At 38.8% G+C, this 20,828-nt stretch overlaps 1 protein-coding gene across 2 annotated transcripts in view; it reads left to right on the forward strand.

The window, feature by feature from the left end:
• Positions 1-20,828, forward strand: part of TSEN15 (tRNA splicing endonuclease subunit 15) — a 148,589-nt gene that overhangs the window by 48,948 nt on the left and 78,813 nt on the right. For both annotated transcript variants that reach the window (XM_044085300.1, XM_044085301.1), the window contains exon 2: positions 2,424-2,505. In XM_044085300.1, coding sequence (XP_043941235.1) covers positions 2,424-2,505 — 82 coding nt within the window. The remainder of the gene's footprint in view (positions 1-2,423; positions 2,506-20,828) is intronic.

Here is a 20,828-nt window from a genome sequence, read left to right on the forward strand (position 1 = left end):
TATTCTTCCATTAAGATTCATGCATCAGCTATTTCAGCAGAATACAACTTGGATCCTCCAGTCTTCTCACATCCTCTGCTCAGGCAGTTTCTGAGAGGAATTAAAAATGTAAAACCACCTAGGAAGCCACCATTGCCAGCATGGGACTTGAACTTTGTGCTAGAAAAGTTGACGCTCCCTCCTTTCGAACCAGCAGCAACAGCAGAATTACAATACTTATCATGGAAAACTGTTTTCCTGCTTGCAATCATGGAAAACTGCTTTCCTGCTTGCAATCACTTCAGCAAGAAGGGTATCTGAGCTACAGGCTTTAATGGCAGTACAGCCCTTCCTGATCTTCCATCAAGATAGAGTGTCCATGAGAACAAATCCTACTTTTATGCCAAAGGTGGTCTCCAGGGTATCTTTAAATCAAGCTGTCCACCTACCTACATTCTTTCCCAACCCACAGAACAGGGGAGAGAGACTTTTGCATACCTTGGATGTACATAGACAATTACGCTACTACTTGGACAGGACCAAGGGCAATAGAAAAACTGACCAGCTACTGGTAGCATATGCAACAGGAATGGAAGGAAAAGCAATTTCAAAACAGACAATCTCTAAGTGGATAGGAAATTGCATTAGATTTTGTTACTCCTACCATAGGAAGAAAACTCCAGAAAACATCAGGCCTCACTCTACAAGGGCTACAGCCACTACCACAGCTTTTCTACGAGGAGTGGCTACCAAAGACATTTTAGAGGCTGCTACTTGGAGCTCCGTGCATACATTTGCCAAGCATTATAATTTACCTTTATACTCCAGATCCCGAGCAGGTTTTGCCACTGCTGTTTTGCAAGGGATCTTAACTACACCATAATCTTATTTCTCCTCCTCCCCAGTTTGGCTATGGTATTCTACCCATTTGTAAGGACTGCAGATGCATCCTTGAAGGACATAGTACAGTTTTGTACCTACCATAAATGTAGATGTCCGATAGGCATGCATCTGCAGTCAGGATTACCCACCCTCCTTCCCTCTGTGGTACTCCTAGGGTATTTGCCCATCTTGTAGCTGGCTGGGGAATCTATTATGGTGTATTTGTTTGTATATATGTACATACATGCTTATTTTTGTTTGCTCTCCACTATTTGGAACCATTTGCATTTATCCAAATTTAGCCTTCCTAGAGGGCACCTGGCATCTGGGGCAAGAAACACTGAGGAAAATGGCGTCGGCTGATGCCTTTATACCCGAATAACTGCAGCTATGACGTCGGGTGAAGTGGGACACCAGCCGAGGCCAGACCCAGACTTTGGAATCCTGCCGATCAAGGGCTGCCTGACTACAGGACAACCCATTTGTAAGGACTGCAGATGCATGCCTATCGGACATCTACATTTATGGTAGGTACAAAACTGTACTTTTTTGCTTGCCTGTTCCTGTTACGGTGATGAATTTGTCATTTGAGCCTTGCCTAAAAAAGGCACTGTAGGGGCGGCAAGAGCCTTGGCCAGTATCCGGAATCCCAGGGGTGACAGGTGCAGGCCATCTTTGGTAAAGCATCGTGGTCTGACCCTGTCATCCCAGGCAGACAGATACTGGATCAGAAGCTTAGCCAATTGTTAAAGTCAATCATTTTGTCCTTGTATTGCGGTTTCATTCTGGGCGATGGCAGGATGCTACTCAAGGTTAGTGTCATGCCTGGGCTACAAGATTGGAGAGCTCTTCCATGTGTCTCTTCATGTAGTCCAGGGAGGTACATCTCAGGTCATTCACACCAACATGGACAGTGACAGTCATATTTGTACTTGTTGTGGAGTGACCTGAGTGCATGGGTTATGTGGCGGATCCTGGCACCTGACAGGCAGCTGACAGTAACCTTCTCCTTGTTTAGCCTGATGAGTGGGACATCAGTGTGCCTGACTATAAAAAATCACCTATAACTAGTTTGTTGGTTACGTTGTTTTGCCTTACGGGCTGTGGTTGAGTGGCACACTGAGTCCGTGGGCTATGTGTCATTTGGGTTGTATTGGGGGGTGGATGTTGCTTGCATTTCTGCTTTGGAGGTCTCTGTTGCTTGAGCAGATTATTATTGAGAGCCTCCATGAATGTTTTTGTGTTATGTGAATTTCGGTGGTGTAGGTTTAGTGGGACTATGTGGTGTGGTGCGACTATGTGGTGTGGTGCAAGTGTTTACCTTCTCCTCTTGATTGTTAAGTTCAGGCTTGGTTAGAGAGAGCTTTACCTCCAGCTTGGCTAGATAAGTGCATCTCTCACAGGTTGTAATGTTGGGTGGTAGGAGGAGAGGGTTGTCTGTGTACATGAGGCAAAAGTATTAAACGTCTGGTCAGCAAATGTTCTTTTTTATTGTATTCTTATCAGAAGTGGCTTGCATTTGAATTAATATGAAATTTATGTATGTATGTGTTCTTTTTCAGTTCACTGAGATGATGGCCTTAGATGTCGGTGACGACACTCAAGTTTACGCTGCATTTCTTGTTTATCTCGACCTTCTGGAAGGTGAGTCAGTTTATAGTGACAGTGGCGATGCAAGGTAAACATTCCTTATGAGGCAGTCGGTATTGCTATCCTTGATGGTGTGCTCTATCTTGTAACCAAAGTTTTATTTAAATTTCTTTGATTATTTAAATTTAAATTTTTATATGCTGCTTTATCGCTATTTATTGCTTTGCTACTCTTATATTATCCTCTAAGTTAGTATGTTAATATGTTATTTCGCATGTAAAATGAAAATTTTATTTATTTGTGTATATCCTGTAGCCATCTTTCCTTAACCTGTATAAAATTGATCTGGTTTAGATTCCTTCTGAACCTCCTTCTGATTGACGTTAAAGCAAGGTCCCATCTGTTTGAGTTGGTGGTGGCTCATGTAGATGTAAATAAATTACATGGCACTTATCAAAAAAGTGTAGGGGAAGATTCCCCGATGCCCAGGCCAAATTTCCCCTAGTAGTATATATACTATCACTGGTCTCCCCTGAAAAGAGGCCATTAGCCCAGTGGGACTAAACTGGTCAACAAAGGCATGATACGTAAAGATTTGAGCTGATTTCTAAGGAATTTCTGCAGTGTATTAGTGGTCTGGGATGGACATTAGCTCACAAAAGCCATCAGTCTGTTGGACTTTGTAGTGAATGCGAGGAAGTAAGTACTTGCAAAAAGACATTGTGGACAACTGCTGTAGTATGGTCTACATGGCCCCCACCACTACCAACAAGCCAGTGTATGGGGTTATTCTGTCCAGAATGCTTATTGCCAGGATGTAAAAAAAGTGTCTTCATGGTTCCCTGAATGATTCCCACCTCTAGTAGCGTTCACCTGAGGGGGATACCTTGTGGGATCTGTGGAGCAGTGGAATGAATGGGCAGCATAGATGTGCATTGGCCGTCATGATAAGACTATAGCAGTGTACTTTCTGATTCTGTAGCCACCCCATTGAATATGTGAAAGGATTGTTTTGGGGCATGCTGTGATAGCAGATACAAGGTAATAATAACCACCAATATTCAGCACTTTGGCATCGAAGCTGCCTGCAGATATTAAAGTGTAAACTGATAAATGCAACTTGCATCTGTACCCTACCGGACATTGCATTTTAGTTTTCAGACTAGAATTTTGGGAAAAGCTAACAGGTGGAAAAACTCTTGGAAGCCAAGGTTAAGAGAAAAAAATGTAATGTTTGAGTAGCCAGAGTACATGAGTGGTGTACAAAGGGTATAGCATCAGCCTATGACAGGCGCACTACACGGTGTACACTGGGTATAGCATCAGCCTGCTCCAGGCACACTGTACACAGCATCAGCCTGCCCCAGGCGCACTCTACACTGGGTACAGCATTAGCCTGTGACTGGCACACTGCACGATGTACACTGGGTACAGCATCAGTCAGCCACAGGTGCACTGCATGATGTACACTAGGTACCGCATCAGCCTGCTACAGGCGCACTTGCATAAGTTTCCATCAAACTGTACATAACATCTGAGTTCCCATTTGTTCCCGTTTCCCATAACAATTTGAGGGGGCTATTTTTAAAAATTGGCAAAGGGAAGTGTTCACACGTGGCATATTCTCTGCTGGCTTGTGCTTTCCCTGTGGTTTGGAAACCAGCAGGACTCTCTCTTTTAGAATACAGCATAGCTGCACGGGCTGGTCATGATGCACAGAGAAGCATGCAAACCATAATTTGCAATTGCAGGCATGTTGCTCCGTGTCGGTTACGTTTTTAAATCTGTCCTTATCATTGGGATGAGCATTACAGTACTTGATTTTGAGTTGAGTTCACAGTTCCATATAATGTTAGGACTGGCAGTGTTTTGTTGAGATTTCAGTGTTTATTACTTATTTATTTACTTTGTTGTCAGTCTGACAACATAATAAATAAATACTTCAATAAATGCATTCCTTGAATGTAAATAAGGAATGTGTTACACATCCGGTACGGCTGTCTTTGCCCGTACATAGATTACAGCTGCAGCGGTTAGGCTTTTCAGCCGTATTGCACTACGGCAAAGTGCCGCTGCAGCCATTTGGGTACGGCGGTGTAGCTTGCAGGGAATTGTCTTGCGGGCTACATGCCAGAATCCGTTTTTTAGATACTTCAGTACCGTAATGTTTACACACTCCCCAGTGCAAAAGTCTTGCCACATTATTATGCCTTTCAGTATACAGTATTTCTGCCATTAGTATGTCACAACCAGCAGAGCGGTGTGCGACTGTTTCCAGTTCTGTTTTAGAAGTCCTACATTTGTCTGTTTCTCCCACATGTTCAATGGACTTTGTAAACCAACGGGTGCATAGCCTACTGTCTTGGGCTGCCAATATTAACCTTTCATCTTTTGGTTTGGATTTGCCTCTCCCTGATCAACATGAGGTTCTTCCAGAAGTTTTCTATACTTGCAGCTATATTTATGCATTTTCCACATTTCTTGCCTTCTCATATGGTCCTTCACATTATATTCTTTCTTTTGTTTTTGGCACATTCAGTTGCCACCTGATTTTTATCTACTTCTGGTTTGATTTCCATTCCTGCGTGACATAGATTTGCTTCTGCTAGACTAATCAGGGAAGTCATCTTAGATCCCTCATGTTTCAAAACTTTCACTACACTTGGGTCCTGTGAGATGTGTGCAGTCCCAAGATTGCAGATCTATACGTGTAATCAATTTCATGGAGGCCCATAATCAGAATAGGGAATTTATAAAATTGGTATGCACTGATTGATTTTTTTTTTTTTTTTTTTTTTAAATAGATCATTTGATGAGCATAAAGCATCCTTCTCGTTTTCCTATCTAATCTATCCAACACGTTTTGGGGCCAGTCAATCACCCCAAAAACACTTTAAGTTAGGACAGGAAGAGCAAATTGCTTTATCGCTTGAATTTTGTTCCGAGATGTCAGTGCTGTTTTCAGGATTACTTTGTCTTCTAAAATATTCCTTACTAAGTTTTGCTCACATTTTTTCATGTTTTATTGTTGATCCTTCATCAATTCCCAAATATTTACACACTCCCTCTTGCTGAAGTTTTTATACCGCATTCTTGCCCAGACTGATGTTTTCTTGGTGCTGCGGTTTTGCTGCGTTAAAGGTTGCTTTTCCACATTTATCAAGACCAAATGACATTCTTATGTCATCTAAGGTTCTAATGTGAGTTCTGTGTTTTCTTGTTCCTGAGGCAAACAATGGAGGTTTTAACAGTCAAAGGGTTATACTTTGATACAATTCGAGTTTTGGACAGGGTATTAACCAACAGAATGGTTTTAATGGACAAACCAATGGTGAATTACATAGACATTTAACAGGCTTGCCAACTTTTCACCAAAATCAGGTCAGTTACATGAAGATTGCTGGTAACTGTGTTCAGAATGGACTGAATGGGAAACCATTCATTTTAAATGACTGGTTGAGGTGTACTATGAGTTTAGTGTCTTCACAGACAGTTCCAGGAAATGATATACAAAATCATTTGTCTGAACTAGATTATTTGTTAATGAAAATTTAAAAATTACAGTTAGATGATCTTTATTTTACTGAATATATTAATTTGTCTTAATGTACCCAAGGGTTTACGTTCTTGGAAATTTCTTGCTGGCTTGGTACCCGAATCAATTTTCTATAAGGAACTTATTGAATTATTTAATTGACCAGGTGACACAGACAGGCTTATTGTAAATGATGTTTTTAAACATTTTGAATTTGAAGGATTTTTAAAAGTATTGATGAGAAGGTGTCTGTTATCAAGAAAAGTAATAAAAAATAAATAAGTAAAAAAACTAGCAAGGGATAAGAAAGCTTGAAGTGAAAATTCTGCCTACCCACACCCCCAACAGCTCAGCAATGGGGAAAACAAACTTAAGAACAAGAAGCCAGTTTCCGAAAATGTCCAAATTGTTAGTCCCACTTCAGAATTATGCTACTGATTAATAATGTAGAGGCAAGTTGACATCAAAGGTGATGATTTTTTAGACATTCGGAACAGACAACAGGGTCAGAATCGGTTTGTCCCAAGTTGTTCAGAACCCTCAGAGGGGTGGATTCCACAGGAGGGGGGAGGGATATAATCAGAGGGGTGGGAGGGGGAGGCAAGGGCAGAGACACTGGAGCAGGTATTAGAAATCCAACAAGTTAAAAATGGTAGTGTAAGCCTTCCACCTGCAAATATTTGGCTGAATACTGAAGGTGACTTTGACATTCACATTGATGAAGTTTGTTGTGATCTTTTTGCTAAAGGCTCAACTTTTATATCATCTAAAAAATTTGACACCACCATCCAAACTCATCCATTTTCATATTGCATCAGCACTCACTAATATTAACCATCTATAAACTGACCTATCTAAAACTTAACTCCAAATTATCTTTCTTCAAGCAACATAAATTTATATCCAAACTACTACATACCTCTAGCTGCAGTCACTTCGAGGCTCATAATTAGTGGTGATTTACATTCTAATCCCGCTTCAAATAGCACTCCTGTAGCACCTCAACAATTACAAAATCTACTCCATCTACAGTATCTCATAAAGGCTCAAACATATTGCTCCTTAACCTAAACCTTAGAAGTATAGTAAACAAAGTCCAAGAATTGCATGCTGCATTATCTCACTACTCTCCTGACATAGCTGCCTTCTCTGAGACTTGGCTTAAGCCACGTATATTTGACAATGAAATAACCCCTACTGGATACAGCCTGTTTAGGGTGGACAGGAAAGAAAGAAAGAAAAGGTGGAGGTGTGGCCGTAATGTACAAGTCTAACTTCTGATAGTACCAGTTGATCTCGAAATACCCAACCTAGAAAACAGATATCTTATCAACCCAGCTCCCACTTGACTATAATGGTAATAAATTTATTTTGGTTATCTACATCAACCCAGCTCCTACTTAACCAAAATAAATTTATTACCATTATAGTCATTTACATCCCACTTGGCAGTACTTTTCCCATTATTGAATATATCCTACAAAGCATATCTAATGGCATAGCTCACAAAACCATCGTTATGGGTGACTTTAATGTAGACTGGTCCTCCTGTAATTCAACCACCCTTAAAAACCTTCATTAACCTAGTTGGTTTCATTCAACTTATCCAGGGACGTACCAGGATTGATGATTTAAAAAAAAAGACCTAACCTCTACCAACATTATGGCCTGACAGTCTTAGCGACTATATGCCTACGTACCTACTTGGGCAACACCCTAATCTCATCAAACACAACATACTTTGCGAAATACAAAGTTTTGCTCTCTAGAATTTATACAGACCCTAAAAAAGTGTAATTGGACCATCCTGAAATGCACGCCCCTTGGTATAGCAGTAGAATATTTCAGTAATAGCTTTCTCAACATTCTTAACAGGCTAGCACACCCAAGAACCATTCTCTGTAAATCAAACTTTACACCATGGCTCTCCAAAGACACAAGGATCCTCCTAAAGGAAAGAGATGAGGCTTGGCAATTATGGTATTCCTGTAAAACACATAATAATCAACTCGCATTCCAGCAACTTAGAAATGAAGCTAAATGTCAGATTAACCTAGAGAAGAAATACTACTACAATAACTTACAGTTAAAGCACCAACATAACACCCAAAAATTCTGCAGTACTATTGAATCATCCTTCACCCAGGCCAAATAACTCCTCCTCCCAAAATTCCAAATTTCTCTAGTACCATTGCAGAAGAATTTAATAAGTACTTCACAGAAAGTATATTGTCCCTAATTAACAACAAGAATCCTAACTCACCAACCGCATCCAATTCCCAAATAGTACATCATTCTCCTTTCAACCTGTATCTACAAAAACTACGAAAAACTACTAAAGGAATTCAAACCCACCACTATTGCAGCAGACAACCTACCTGCTGAATATGTAAAAATAGCAGCAGAAGTCATATCCTAACCTGTATCAATTCTTATCAATAAATCCATTGCAGAACAGTCCATCCCAAAGCTATGGAAAATTGTACATATCTCCATAGATAAGGGTGGCAACTGTATAGAGCTCACAAATTATAGGCTTATTACTCCCATATCTAAAATCCTTGAAAGATGTATTCATGCCCAACTCCTTCACTACGTGCTTTCTAATAACCTTCTTGCCAACTCCGTATGGTTTTAGACCCCACCATAGCACCACTACTGCACTGCTCAACTTTTCCAGTACTATCTATAAACTCCATAATGAGGGCAAATTTGTTTCTGTGGTCTTCTTAGACAGTCCCCAAGGCCTTTGATAGTCTCCCATCATAAACTGATGAATGTTCTATCTAATCGGAACCTGCATCCGTTTGCTGTCCTGTGGTTCCAAAGTTACCTAAAGGAATAACGAGCAGTTATATGGTAACATAACCTCTCCACCCTTCTCATTCACACTAGGTGTGCCACAAGGTTCAGTTCTTGACCTGCTTTTGTTCAGCATTTTCACCAGTGGTCTAAATACTGCCAACCCACTAGCAACTATTTTCCAGTATGTACCACTTTCTTCATCACTACCAGTAACAGTTTGCAATACTACTTCACTAACAGCATGTGCTTCTTCATCACTGCCAGTAACAGTATGCACTACTACTTCATCACTGCCAGTAACAGTATGTACTAATACTTCATCACTGCCAGTAACAGTATGTACTACTACTTCATCACTACCAGTAACAGTATGTACTACTACTTCATCACTACCAGTAACAGTATGTACTACTACTTCATCACTACCAGTAACAGTATGCACTACTACTTCATCACTACCAGTAACAGTATGTACTACTACTTCATCACTACCAGTAACAGTATGTACTACTACTTCATCACTACCAGTAACAGTATGTATTACTACTTCATCACTACCAGTAACAGTATGCACTACTACTTCATCACTGCCAGTAACAGTATGTGCTACTACTTCATCACTACCAGTAACAGGTATGTATTACTACTTCATCACTACCAGTAACAGTATGTACTACTACTTCATCACTACCAGTAACAGTATGCACTACTACTTCATCACTGCCAGTAACAGTATGTACTACTACTTCATCACTGCCAGTAACAGTATGTACTACTACTTCATTACTACCAGTAACAGTATGTGCTACTACTTCATCACTACCAGTAACAGTTATGTATTACTACTTCATCACTACCAGTAACAGTATGCACTACTACTTCATCACTACCAGTAACAGTATGCACTACTACTTCATCACTACCAGTAACAGTATGCACTACTACTTCATCACTACCAGTAACAGTATGTACTACTACTTCATCACTGCCAGTAACAGTATGCACTACTACTTCATCACTACCAGTAACAGTATGCACTACTACTTCATCACTACCAGTAACAGTATGCACTACTACTTCATCACTGCCAGTAACAGTATGCACTACTACTTCATCACTACCAGTAACAGTATGCACTACTACTTCATCACTACCAGTAACAGTATGTACTACTACTTCATCACTACCAGTAACAGTATGTACTACTACTTCATCACTACCAGTAACAGTATGCACTACTACTTCATCACTACCAGTAACAGTATGTATTACTACTTCATCACTACCAGTAACAGTATGTGCTACTACTTCATCACTACCAGTAACAGTATGTGCTACTACTTCATCACTACCAGTAACAGTATGTGCTACTACTTCATCACTACCAGTAACAGTATGTGCTACTACTTCATCACTACCAGTAACAGTATGTACTACTACTTCATCACTACCAGTAACAGTATGTATTACTACTTCATCACTACCAGTAACAGTATGCGCTACTACTTCATCACTGCCAGTAACAGTATGTGCTACTACTTCATCACTACCAGTAACAGGTATGTATTACTACTTCATCACTACCAGTAACAGTATGTATTACTACTTCATCACTACCAGTAACAGTATGTACTACTACTTCATCACTACCAGTAACAGTATGTATTACTACTTCATCACTACCAGTAACAGTATGTACTACTACTTCATCACTACCAGTAACAGTATGTACTACTACACTACCAGTAACTGTGTACCACTTTCTTCATCACTACCAGTAACTGTGTACCACTTTCTTCATCACTACCAGTAACTGTATGTACCACTTTCTTCATCACTACCAGTAACAGTATGTACTACTACTTCATCACTACCAGTAACAGTATGTACTACTACTTCGCTACCAGTAACAGTATGTACTACTACTTCATCATTACCAGTAACACTATGTGCTACTACTTCATCATTACCAGTAACACTATGTGCTACTACTTCATCACTACCAGTAACACTATGTGCTACTACTTCATCACTACCAGTAACACTATGTGCTACTACTTCATCACTACCAGTAACACTATGTGCTACTACTTCATCACTACCAGTAACACTATGTGCTACTACTTCATCACTACCAGTAACACTATGTGCTACTACTTCATCACTACCAGTAACACTATGTGCTACTACTTCATCACTACCAGTAACACTATGTGCTCCTACTTCATCACTACTGACACATAAACCAAACTGCTACACCCTTGACAACAACCTAAGACTTGTCTCATAAACTATTTAAGTTCAGAAAAGAATAAGTACTTTAGACAATTTTTGTTCTTGTACAATCAACACCTCTAGGATAGCTATTGCCAGAACTCATCTTTTATCGGCTCTCCTATATGCTTCTCCAGTTCTTTTTAATCTAAAAAAAAAAATGAGCAATGTCATAATAAAATTGCCAGATTTGCTTCTGACTTCCCAAATCATATACACCACTGTGATATATTGAAAAAACTGTCTTGGCTAGAACTCCCGCATCATCTCTTGTACAGTAACTAACCATGCCACTCAATGTATTGTATCAGGCCAACAAAATACCTACACTACAAAACTTTCTCCAAATCTATTCAACCAGCCATTCCCTTTGTTCAACTAATGCATGCTTACTACATGTTACCAAATCAACAAATACTGCCGGAGACTCCCTATACTCCCATCATGTAGCAAAACATTGGAACTCGCTTCCATTAAACCTTCGAGAACTTCTACTAATTTTAAGAGTTCAAACACTTGCTCAAAAACTTCCTTGCTGATTCTTGGCTTTGTACATTACTGCTGGCTGCTGCAGTTAAAAACCTTCTCTAGTATAAATCTCTCTCTAGTACGTGCTAACAAATTATCAGCGTGTCATTTTTTGAGTACCACAACTGTCCTGCAGGATTTTGTTTTATTCTAATCCTTGTGTGTGTGTGTGTGTGTGTGTGTGTGTGTGTGCCTGTTACTAATGATATATATTGTAATGTATATATGCAACAACTCTAAGATATATTACTGTGTTGCTATGTATTTGTATTTGTGGAACTTTCTCCCCGGGCCACCACTGAAAATGGGTTTTTGTGTAATCCAGTCGGACTATCCCAGTAAACAAATGTTAAATATTGATAGATTCAATTTTCTAATAAACAGTTCAATTTTAAAATTCTTTTCCAGAATGTCAGCATGGTGACAACACCACTACATATATCCAGTACTTTTACCCCCAAACCATGCTACATTAGAGTTGTTTTATAAGATGTGTGAGCTTGACTTGTGAAATGAGAACAGTCAATAATGTTCCTAATACTTCTAGGAATGAAAGGCAATTAATGGATTCAATCTCAAATAATACACTGGTTCGATTTATGAAACCAGATAAAGGAGGTGATTTAATGGTAATGAATCATACGGATTATCTGTCCAAAATTAAAGAAATTTTGTCTGCTGAATCATATGAATCCAGCTCACTAAACTAGTTGAATGGAGCATACAGGCATATTAGGGGCACATTGGAAGATTTGTTGATAGATGGCAGTATTACTGGTACTGAATATAATTGTTTATTGGTCACCCACCCAATCACCTGAACAGTGTTTGACCTCCCGAAGTTGTGTAAGAGTATACAACAACCTCCGATGCGCCCCATTGTAGATGCCAGGGGGTCTATTACATACACCTTGGCTAAATACATTGATGTGAAATTGAATAAAATTATGTTCAACGAGCCAACAATTTGTAAGGATTCATGGGATTTTCCAATAAAACTAAATGATATTGAATTTAGTGAGGAATACGTTTTTTATTACAATAGACGGAAAGGATTTGTATTCCGTAATTCTACACAATGTAGGGGTGTAATGTTATGATTTTTTGATTGAGAAGCATTTTTCACAAGAGGACATTGATTTACTTGAGCACGTTTTAGAAATTGTTAACAGTAATTTTATTGTGTTTGAGAAGTATTATTTGCAGAAACAAGGGGTGGCCAATGGGGGTCAGCTTGTGGGAGTGGTTATGCTAATACTGTCATGCTGCAGTGGGAGAAGACTTATCTTATTGGATCAGAACTCTGTCAATACTGCCAGTTTTATACCAAATTTTTTTACATGATTTGTTTTATGGGGAGGCAAACTTTTTAAAATATTTAAATAGAACTATGGAGTTTTTAAACCAGAAGAAAGCTGTCATTAAAGGTCAGTTTGTAAGGGCATCTAGGATGGTATCTATGTTTGATTTATTTTTAGAGAAGTGTGAGACCTTAAAAAACTATGTTTCAGAAGTGAGGGTACCCACACAACTTCATGTATGACAAAATAGGTTATTTTAAAGCCCTGTTTAGAGGAGAGATTGAATTTGAAAACAGGGCAAATAGAATAAGCGATGCAAATGTTAGAGTTGATCCAGATAACATTGCCTACTAACTTAGAACACAATATGCAGGTAAGTAATGAATTTACATGCTCATTTTGTAACTACCTTTGGTACAAACAGTAAGCAAGTTAAATACATCTTGCAAAAAAATGGTAGATAACTGCAGCAGGACAAAGAGATGAGATGCAGTGGATCAAAGATGTAGTGGGTCAAGGACCAGTTATTATTGTTGTGTTTGAGGGGAATGAATCTGAAGGACATAGTAGAAGGGACGCCACACTTTTTAATTCCACAGGATTCGTGAAAAACTATGGGTGTTGTAATTCTTGTCCCTTCATTCGTGAAATTGAGGACGTTTTGATTAATGGTTTTAAATTCAAACCAAAAGACAAATTGTATTGTACCTCTGAAAAAGTGGTGTACTGCACCCAGTTTGAAAACTACAGGATTAAAAGATGAAACCTGACTGGAGTATACAGAACATTCATTTAATTTTTTTGTACTGGATGTAATAAAGATAAGAGAAAGGGGTGGACCATGGACTATTATTTTGGAGAGAATGGAATTAGCCTGGCAGTTATGCCTAGGGGCTAATTACTGGCCAGGTTTCAGTGGCTGCCTTTCTATAACTAGTATTTTAAGACTAAAAGCACAAGAAAGGTAGTTTTAACCTTTTAATATTTAACTGTAGCTACATATTTGGAATGTTTATCATATTATTTATTGTGTGATTTACAGTATTTTACAAGTTTTTGATGTGAAATGTTGTGTTACTTATTTGATCTCTCATGTTCAGTGCTGTTTATGTGGCGTAGTGATGAGCAGAGCTGCCTTTCAAGTAGTTGACCTGGGTTTGATTCCTGGCTGTTGCACCACTTTTAACACATGCTTTTTAAAACTCCAAGATTATTGAATCCATGAATTATGCATTATTTTTTTGTATTGTACTGTTGATTGGCTGTAACAAATGAGAGGTGTGTCTTCTGTTACATATTTAAACTTTATTCATGTTAGTTTGGTTTTGTCTGACGTTTCATTGGATTATGAGAAGAAAGTGCTTACACCATTTCATTTGAACGTTTCTTTAATAAAAGGTTGTTTTATATTTGGATTTGTTTTGTTTTTGTACATTTTTCATAGAATTTTAAACTTGCTGACCCACAACAGCCCTCGCTCCAGTTTGCTGTTTTTGCTTTGTTGTTTCCTTTTGATTTTGTCTTTTTGACTACTTGCAGTTCTGTTTTCATTTCCTCCTCTGATGAGCTGTAGAGTTTTAAGTCACCAACAAAGAGAAGATGAGAAGTCTTTACACTTGTTTTTCTAGGAGTCAAATTATAGCCATGGCCTAAACTGTTAAGTAGATAGCTTAATGGGTTAAGAGCAAGACAGAATAGCAGAGAGGTGACTGGTAGTCATCCTGGAATATCCACCTTTAGATTTCTATCCCTGGAATAATAATTTGCCTTTTATCGTGCTTAATTGCAAAGCGGTCTACCACTTTTCTGGGTCACTACAATGTAGTTGATCAGTGTAGGCTATATCTTGTACATTTTTACGCAGTCTTTTAATCCATGGAAGTGAGATACTATCAAATGCTTTTTTGTAGTCAGTCCATGCCATATTTAGATTCTTCCCCTTTTTACAGTTCTCCATTATGATTTTATTTAGCAACAGCTGATCCTTTGTTCCATATGACTTTCTTTTACTGCCCTTTTGTTCTATTTCCGTGATTGAGTTTTCTTCTAAATGGCTACAAACTCTTGTTGGCATCATTTCCGGTATGTAGTCTACACATAGTTGAAAGGCAAGTTATTGGCCTATAATTTTTAGGGTCGCTTGGAGGTTCACTCTTAAGTAGGAACACTGTTTTTCCTGTTAGCCAGGTTGGTTGTGCATATAAATAGCTCTTACACATGGCCAAATCTTCATGCAAAGATGTTAATTCTTTAACCAGAAGTTAGGTACTACATCTATGCCTTTTCCAGTTAAGAGGCATTTCTTAACTTTGTTTCAGTCTCTCTGGCTGTTACTTCATCCCATTTCATATCCTGTACCTTTAAACTTCTTATTCTTTCTTTGCTTCTTCTGTCCAGTTAGCATCTTTATGTTCCACAGGATCTTCATAAATACTTCTCCAAAATGTATCCATTTCTTCTTTTTTGGGTGGTCTTTCAATTACTTTTACCTTGTTTCCCAGTGTTCTCTCAAACTTTTTGGGGTCATCAATAAATTGAGAAACACAAGGCCAGCACACAGTGATGTCTATAGAAAATTCAAAGTTTAATATAACATGTCCTGTAAGGCAGACAGACTGGTTTTGGCTGAAATAGACAAAGGCTTCTTCAGTGTGAATCATAAACACACAAATACCTGCCATTTTTATACAACATGTTCTTGACAAAAGACCTACTGATTGGTTGGCTATAATTGTTCATTGAGACCAGGTGGAAACAAACCGCCCAACTTGATAATCCACTTTTTTTTCTTTATTATTGAGTATAGTATGGCAACCAATTTTGTTAACCCTATCTATCTGTAATAGAAAATCTGAAATTGGCAGTGGTGTGTACAAGGGAATGTTTATATAAGACATTGGTTAGTCTTCTATTCTTAATGTCGCTGACATGCTCCAGTATACGTATCCTAAGTGGTCGAGAGGTTTGTCCTATATAAAACGCTGAACAGGTACAGGTGGCAAGATAAATAACCCAATCTGTACCACAATTTGCCAAAAACGTAATCTCAAATACTGTTCCTGTATTTTTGGTAGTAAACTGTGAACACAATGTCCACACGGTACACACCCATATAGAAGGTCTCCCGTCAATGTGCATTGAAATTTGTCACTAACTCTAGTAAGTCTGTGTTTGTAGTGACTGAAATATGACCCTAAAGTTTTGCCCCTAAGAAAAGAAGAGACATTTGTCTTGTAAAACATCTGATAATCTGTGGTCAGCTAATATGTTCCCAATGTCTGTTGATACAGTCTAATAATGTATTGGTATTGCATCCAAAAGTGGTCACTAAACGAATGTCAGGATTTCTAGACTGCTGTTTTACTTTATAAACTAAAATCATTCCTATCAAGTGTGGAAGCCCAATTGCTAGCGGTCAAGATATTGCCAGTTTTATAGCTTCTTTCTTTGAACCTTTTAGTCAAATCCTGTTTGAAGTATTCGTACCTGTCTGGATTGGAACAGACACACCTTATACAGGAAACTGCGATTTGGGCATGTTACGTGTAATGTGTGGAGGATGAATGAAGTAATGAGTTGTATTGTGGGTATTTGCGGTATACCTGAGTGTCTAAGATGTCTGTATTTCTGGTGACTAAAACATCCAAAAATGTGATCTGTTCCGCATGATGATTCGCTGTAAATTGTATTCCCCACTTGTTACTATTTAAATACTCAACAAACTCCGTAAGGTATGCAGATCTGCCCTCCAAAGTATCCAACAATTCTCTAAAAATTGCCTCCATATGTCAATTTCCTCCTAGGTATAAGTTATGAGATGGATCATAAATGAGTTGTTCTTCCAAAAAGGCCATAAAAAGATCTGCATAAATTGGGGCAAATGATGCCCCCATGGCAGTACCCTGTATCTGCCAGAAACATTTTCCTTGATAATAAAAAATATTTTTGGTGAGTACTTGTTCCACAAGACAGATTAAGAAGGTATTGTACCCACCAGTGTTCCAAAGCCTGTAAACCTGTCCAGTGGGGGATGTTGGTGTATATGGCTGCCACGTCCAAAGTGCATAGCACCCATCCCAACTCAAGTTGCATATTTGAGATAATCTGTAAAAACTCTGTGGTATTTTGAATACGAGCCCTAACCCGTTTCAAGAAGGGTTTCAGATATTTAATCAAAAATTGCGACCATAGTTCCATGATTGAGCCTCTACCTGACACAATGGGTCTACCTGGAGGATCATGTAAATTTTTATGTATTTTTGGGTGGTCTTTCAATTCCTTTTAGCTTGTTTCCCAGTTCTGTCTCACTTTTTGGGGTCATCAATAAATTGTTTATTTTGTACTTTTCCTTTATATTTATCTGTGTATCTTCTAAGTTTTTCTGCCTGTGCTGATATTTTTTATTTGCAATTCGTGCATAATAGATCCTGATCTGTTTATAATATTGCACATTGCTTTTATCACATCTGTCTCTTGAGTTTTTTTGTTGATCTGTTTCCCCCCTTCTGTACTCCTCTAACTGCTTTATAGTTGTCTCTCTATTCTATACTTCCAGGATGGTATTTGATCTCTCCCCTTTCTTTACCTTATTACCCTGTGTTCTTGTGGTAAAATTGTATCTGTTAATTTGGCTGCACAGTAGTATCCTGTTTACTTCTGTTATATCACATGAACACAGTAATTAGGACTGTCCATAGAGATCCATTTGTTTTATCAAACTTCTGACTTTTTGGGTTTTATTGACCTTCTTCAGTCTATCACTCTCTATTAAATAAGCAGGTCTTCTCTTAGCTCATTTTCTTCTAAACTGAGGGCACAGTTTTTATTCTCCATTTTTTGCGGGCATTCTGCAGAAAGTTCTATAGCATCTTCCTGTGACCCATTATCTTCAATTTCATCCTGTCATCTGTTGCTCTCATATGGGGACTTACTGGCCTATCACTCCTCAACATTGACTGCTCCAGAGTTGTCACAGTTTCCTGTTCCTTCCCTTGCTGTCCAGCTTCAAGTGAACATATATACTGGTTTCGTGGCAAAATATCTTCATATGGCAACTGACCAGTTGCTTCCCATTCCACTGGTTTCTCCTTAATTTGGATGTCTATCCTGCTGTGGTGCTTTGAGTTAGATTTTCCACACTGAATCCTTCATTTCGCAGGTACTCTATAACCTCGGTTTCTATTTCTTTCTTTTCCATTACTAATCTTTTCTATTTCTTTCTTTTCCATTACTAATCTTTTCTATTTTTCTTCTTTGTCTTTTTATTTTTTGTATTGTAAAGTTTTCCATGTCCAGATTCCTTTGTCTGTATTTCTCTTCAGATATCTTTGGTGCTGCTCTTTTTGTATTAGTTATTTTTGCTTTTACCTTTGCATAAATGTTGCACCATGTTAAATCTTTTTCTTTCCAATGCCCGTATTTCTTCTTCAGATGTCTGATGATCTTCCTGTTTTTCCTTACTTTGTGGACTCACTCCATCATGCTGTGATGTAACCTGTTTGATCTTATACCCCAAATCCTTCACTTCGCAGGCATTCCATAACTTTTAGCTTCTAGTTTTTTTTTTTTTTTTTTTTAATTCTACTGTACTAATCTTCTTTTACATTCCCTCTTTGTAATATTTTCTTTATTGTGAAATTTTACATATCTGGATGCCTTTGCCTATATTTCTCTTTTAATATCTTTGGGGCTACCTTTTTGTATTGATTAATTTTGGCTTTCGACTTTGCATAAATATTGCACCAGTCATACTGAGGCTTTTTCATTTGTCCGGTAACGGGTGTGTGAAGAACTAATGATAATTTCTGAGTACAGAGGTAAGAGATGCACACAGCTTTTCGTATTTGTTTTGCAGTTGCCTAAATGACACCAAATGGACTGTCTTTCTAAAAACCTGCTGGCACATTAATAATTTCAGTTTTGCAAACTGTCTTGCTCCGTTACGCAAACGTCTGCTTTGTATCAGTGCTTCCCTTGCTTTAATTCCAGTGTTTGGTGCAGCCTTTTGTTTATCCTTTAGTGCATACATATCCTCAATTTGGCTGTTGGCTTAGAAAATTAGGAACCTGTTAAGCCATTTCCTGTTGTACAATGGCGCAAGGTTTAATTCCTTTCTTCTCCATTGCCTGTGTAATTCTAAGCAAGTTACTTAACCAGTACCACTCCCAGGTAAGTGTAAAAAAGGTCCCTGGAGATCACTGCTCTGTCCCTTAAAACAAATATAAACTGACTGCAAGTTAGGACTACAATAACAGCATAACATTTTGGTAACATTAATACATAACAATTTTGTATGGCCCACTGTATCTCGAGGAAAATAGTTTAGTATGGGCAGTCCATAGTCCAGTTATATTCCCTGTAGAACTGCTGGGGATCCCGTGTGTTTCCATATGGACCTCATAATATAAAAAAACTCTCAAGTGTTGTATTCCAGTTTATCCCTTACAAGAAAAAAAAATCAGTGCAACCATGTCCCACCATAGGAATTTCAGAAGTAATAATTTGCACAGCAATATTAATGTCATTATTTTATGCTAGACGTTCACTTGTCATGTGCAGTAAAGTACAGTTGCACAAGTCCTACTTATCTGTAACAGTAGATGTTCGTAGAACACACCGTCTTACTGGTATTCGATTAGTAGTGCCCTGCTATCCTTCCTTTGGCTGTCTACCAAAGCTCAGAGCTCCTTCCCCTGACTGGGTCTGATGGACCAATCACCTGAGAGTACAGGGACTGCCTTTCAGACCCACAGACAGGACCCTTCCAGTTTTCTAGGGTCCAGAAGGAAAAAATGAAAACACAAGCTTGCAAGCTGCTACTGTTCCAAACCTAAAAACACACACACACACACACACACACACACACACACACACACACACACACACACACACACACACACACACACACACACACACACACACACACACACACACACACACATATACACACACACAGTAAGAATGACTACAGAACAAAAGGGGGTGTTGGGTGGCTATATATATGTGAGCCCCTGGAGAATATCTCTAGCAAAGCTTGCTCTGAATCTAAAAAAAGGGCATCCAGCTTGTAGTGCTTCATAAAAGTATGGACAGAGAACAAAGTTGCCACCTCTAGAATACTTTGAATCTAGTCCTTTCCAATAAGCCACTGAAGTTGAAAAACCCTGATGGAATGCACCTTTACCTTGCCTGGATTCACCTTCACCTTGCTATGGTGGATGTAACAAAAAAAAAGTATATCAGAGGACCACCAACATGCAAAGGTTTGCCTAGGGACAGGTTGACCCTTCTTTGCACGGGTGTAGGAAATCGGCCTTTCTGAAGGGTTTCCTTCTGTCAAGGTGGCACCTCAGCTGCTGATGCCCATCCAAGGTATGCCGACTCCTCTCTCCATTATTCTTGGGCTCTGGGAAGAACACAGGGAGATTAATAGACTGAGGTTGAATTCTGATCACACGTTCGCATGAAAGTGGGATAAGTGCATAAAGCTGTCCTATGCCTGTGAAAAATATCGGGCAAGGTTGTCCCACTATGAAAGTTTGCAGTTGAGAGAGCCCAACTCTCACATGTCAGCGCAGTAAGTAAATTTGTTTTTCATGATTCAAACGTCAGCCTGAGCAGCAGGTCCCAAAAAGGAGGAATTTGCTTGAGGGGATCTCGTGCGATACTCCTTTTATGAACAGTTTTACCAAAAGAGAGGAAAGAAAATCCATTAGCAGAGCAGAAATGACCACTAAATGTACTTTAATGTATACACATGATAAGCCATCCTGAAGAAGCTCACAAATGTTTCAAGACTAGAAAGTTGTATCCAATGCAGAAACAAACAATCAAAACCAACAAGTCCTGGGTATTAAAGCAGATGGGGTCTATGTCAGAATGTTGACTACATAAATGGCCTACATTCAAAACATCGAATCCACAGTGTCGAACAC

Source organism: Protopterus annectens, chromosome 10.part0, assembly GCF_019279795.1.
Source record: "Protopterus annectens isolate FY-2018-M chromosome 10.part0, PAN1.0, whole genome shotgun sequence".
NCBI classification, from domain to species: Eukaryota; Metazoa; Chordata; order Ceratodontiformes; family Protopteridae; genus Protopterus; species Protopterus annectens.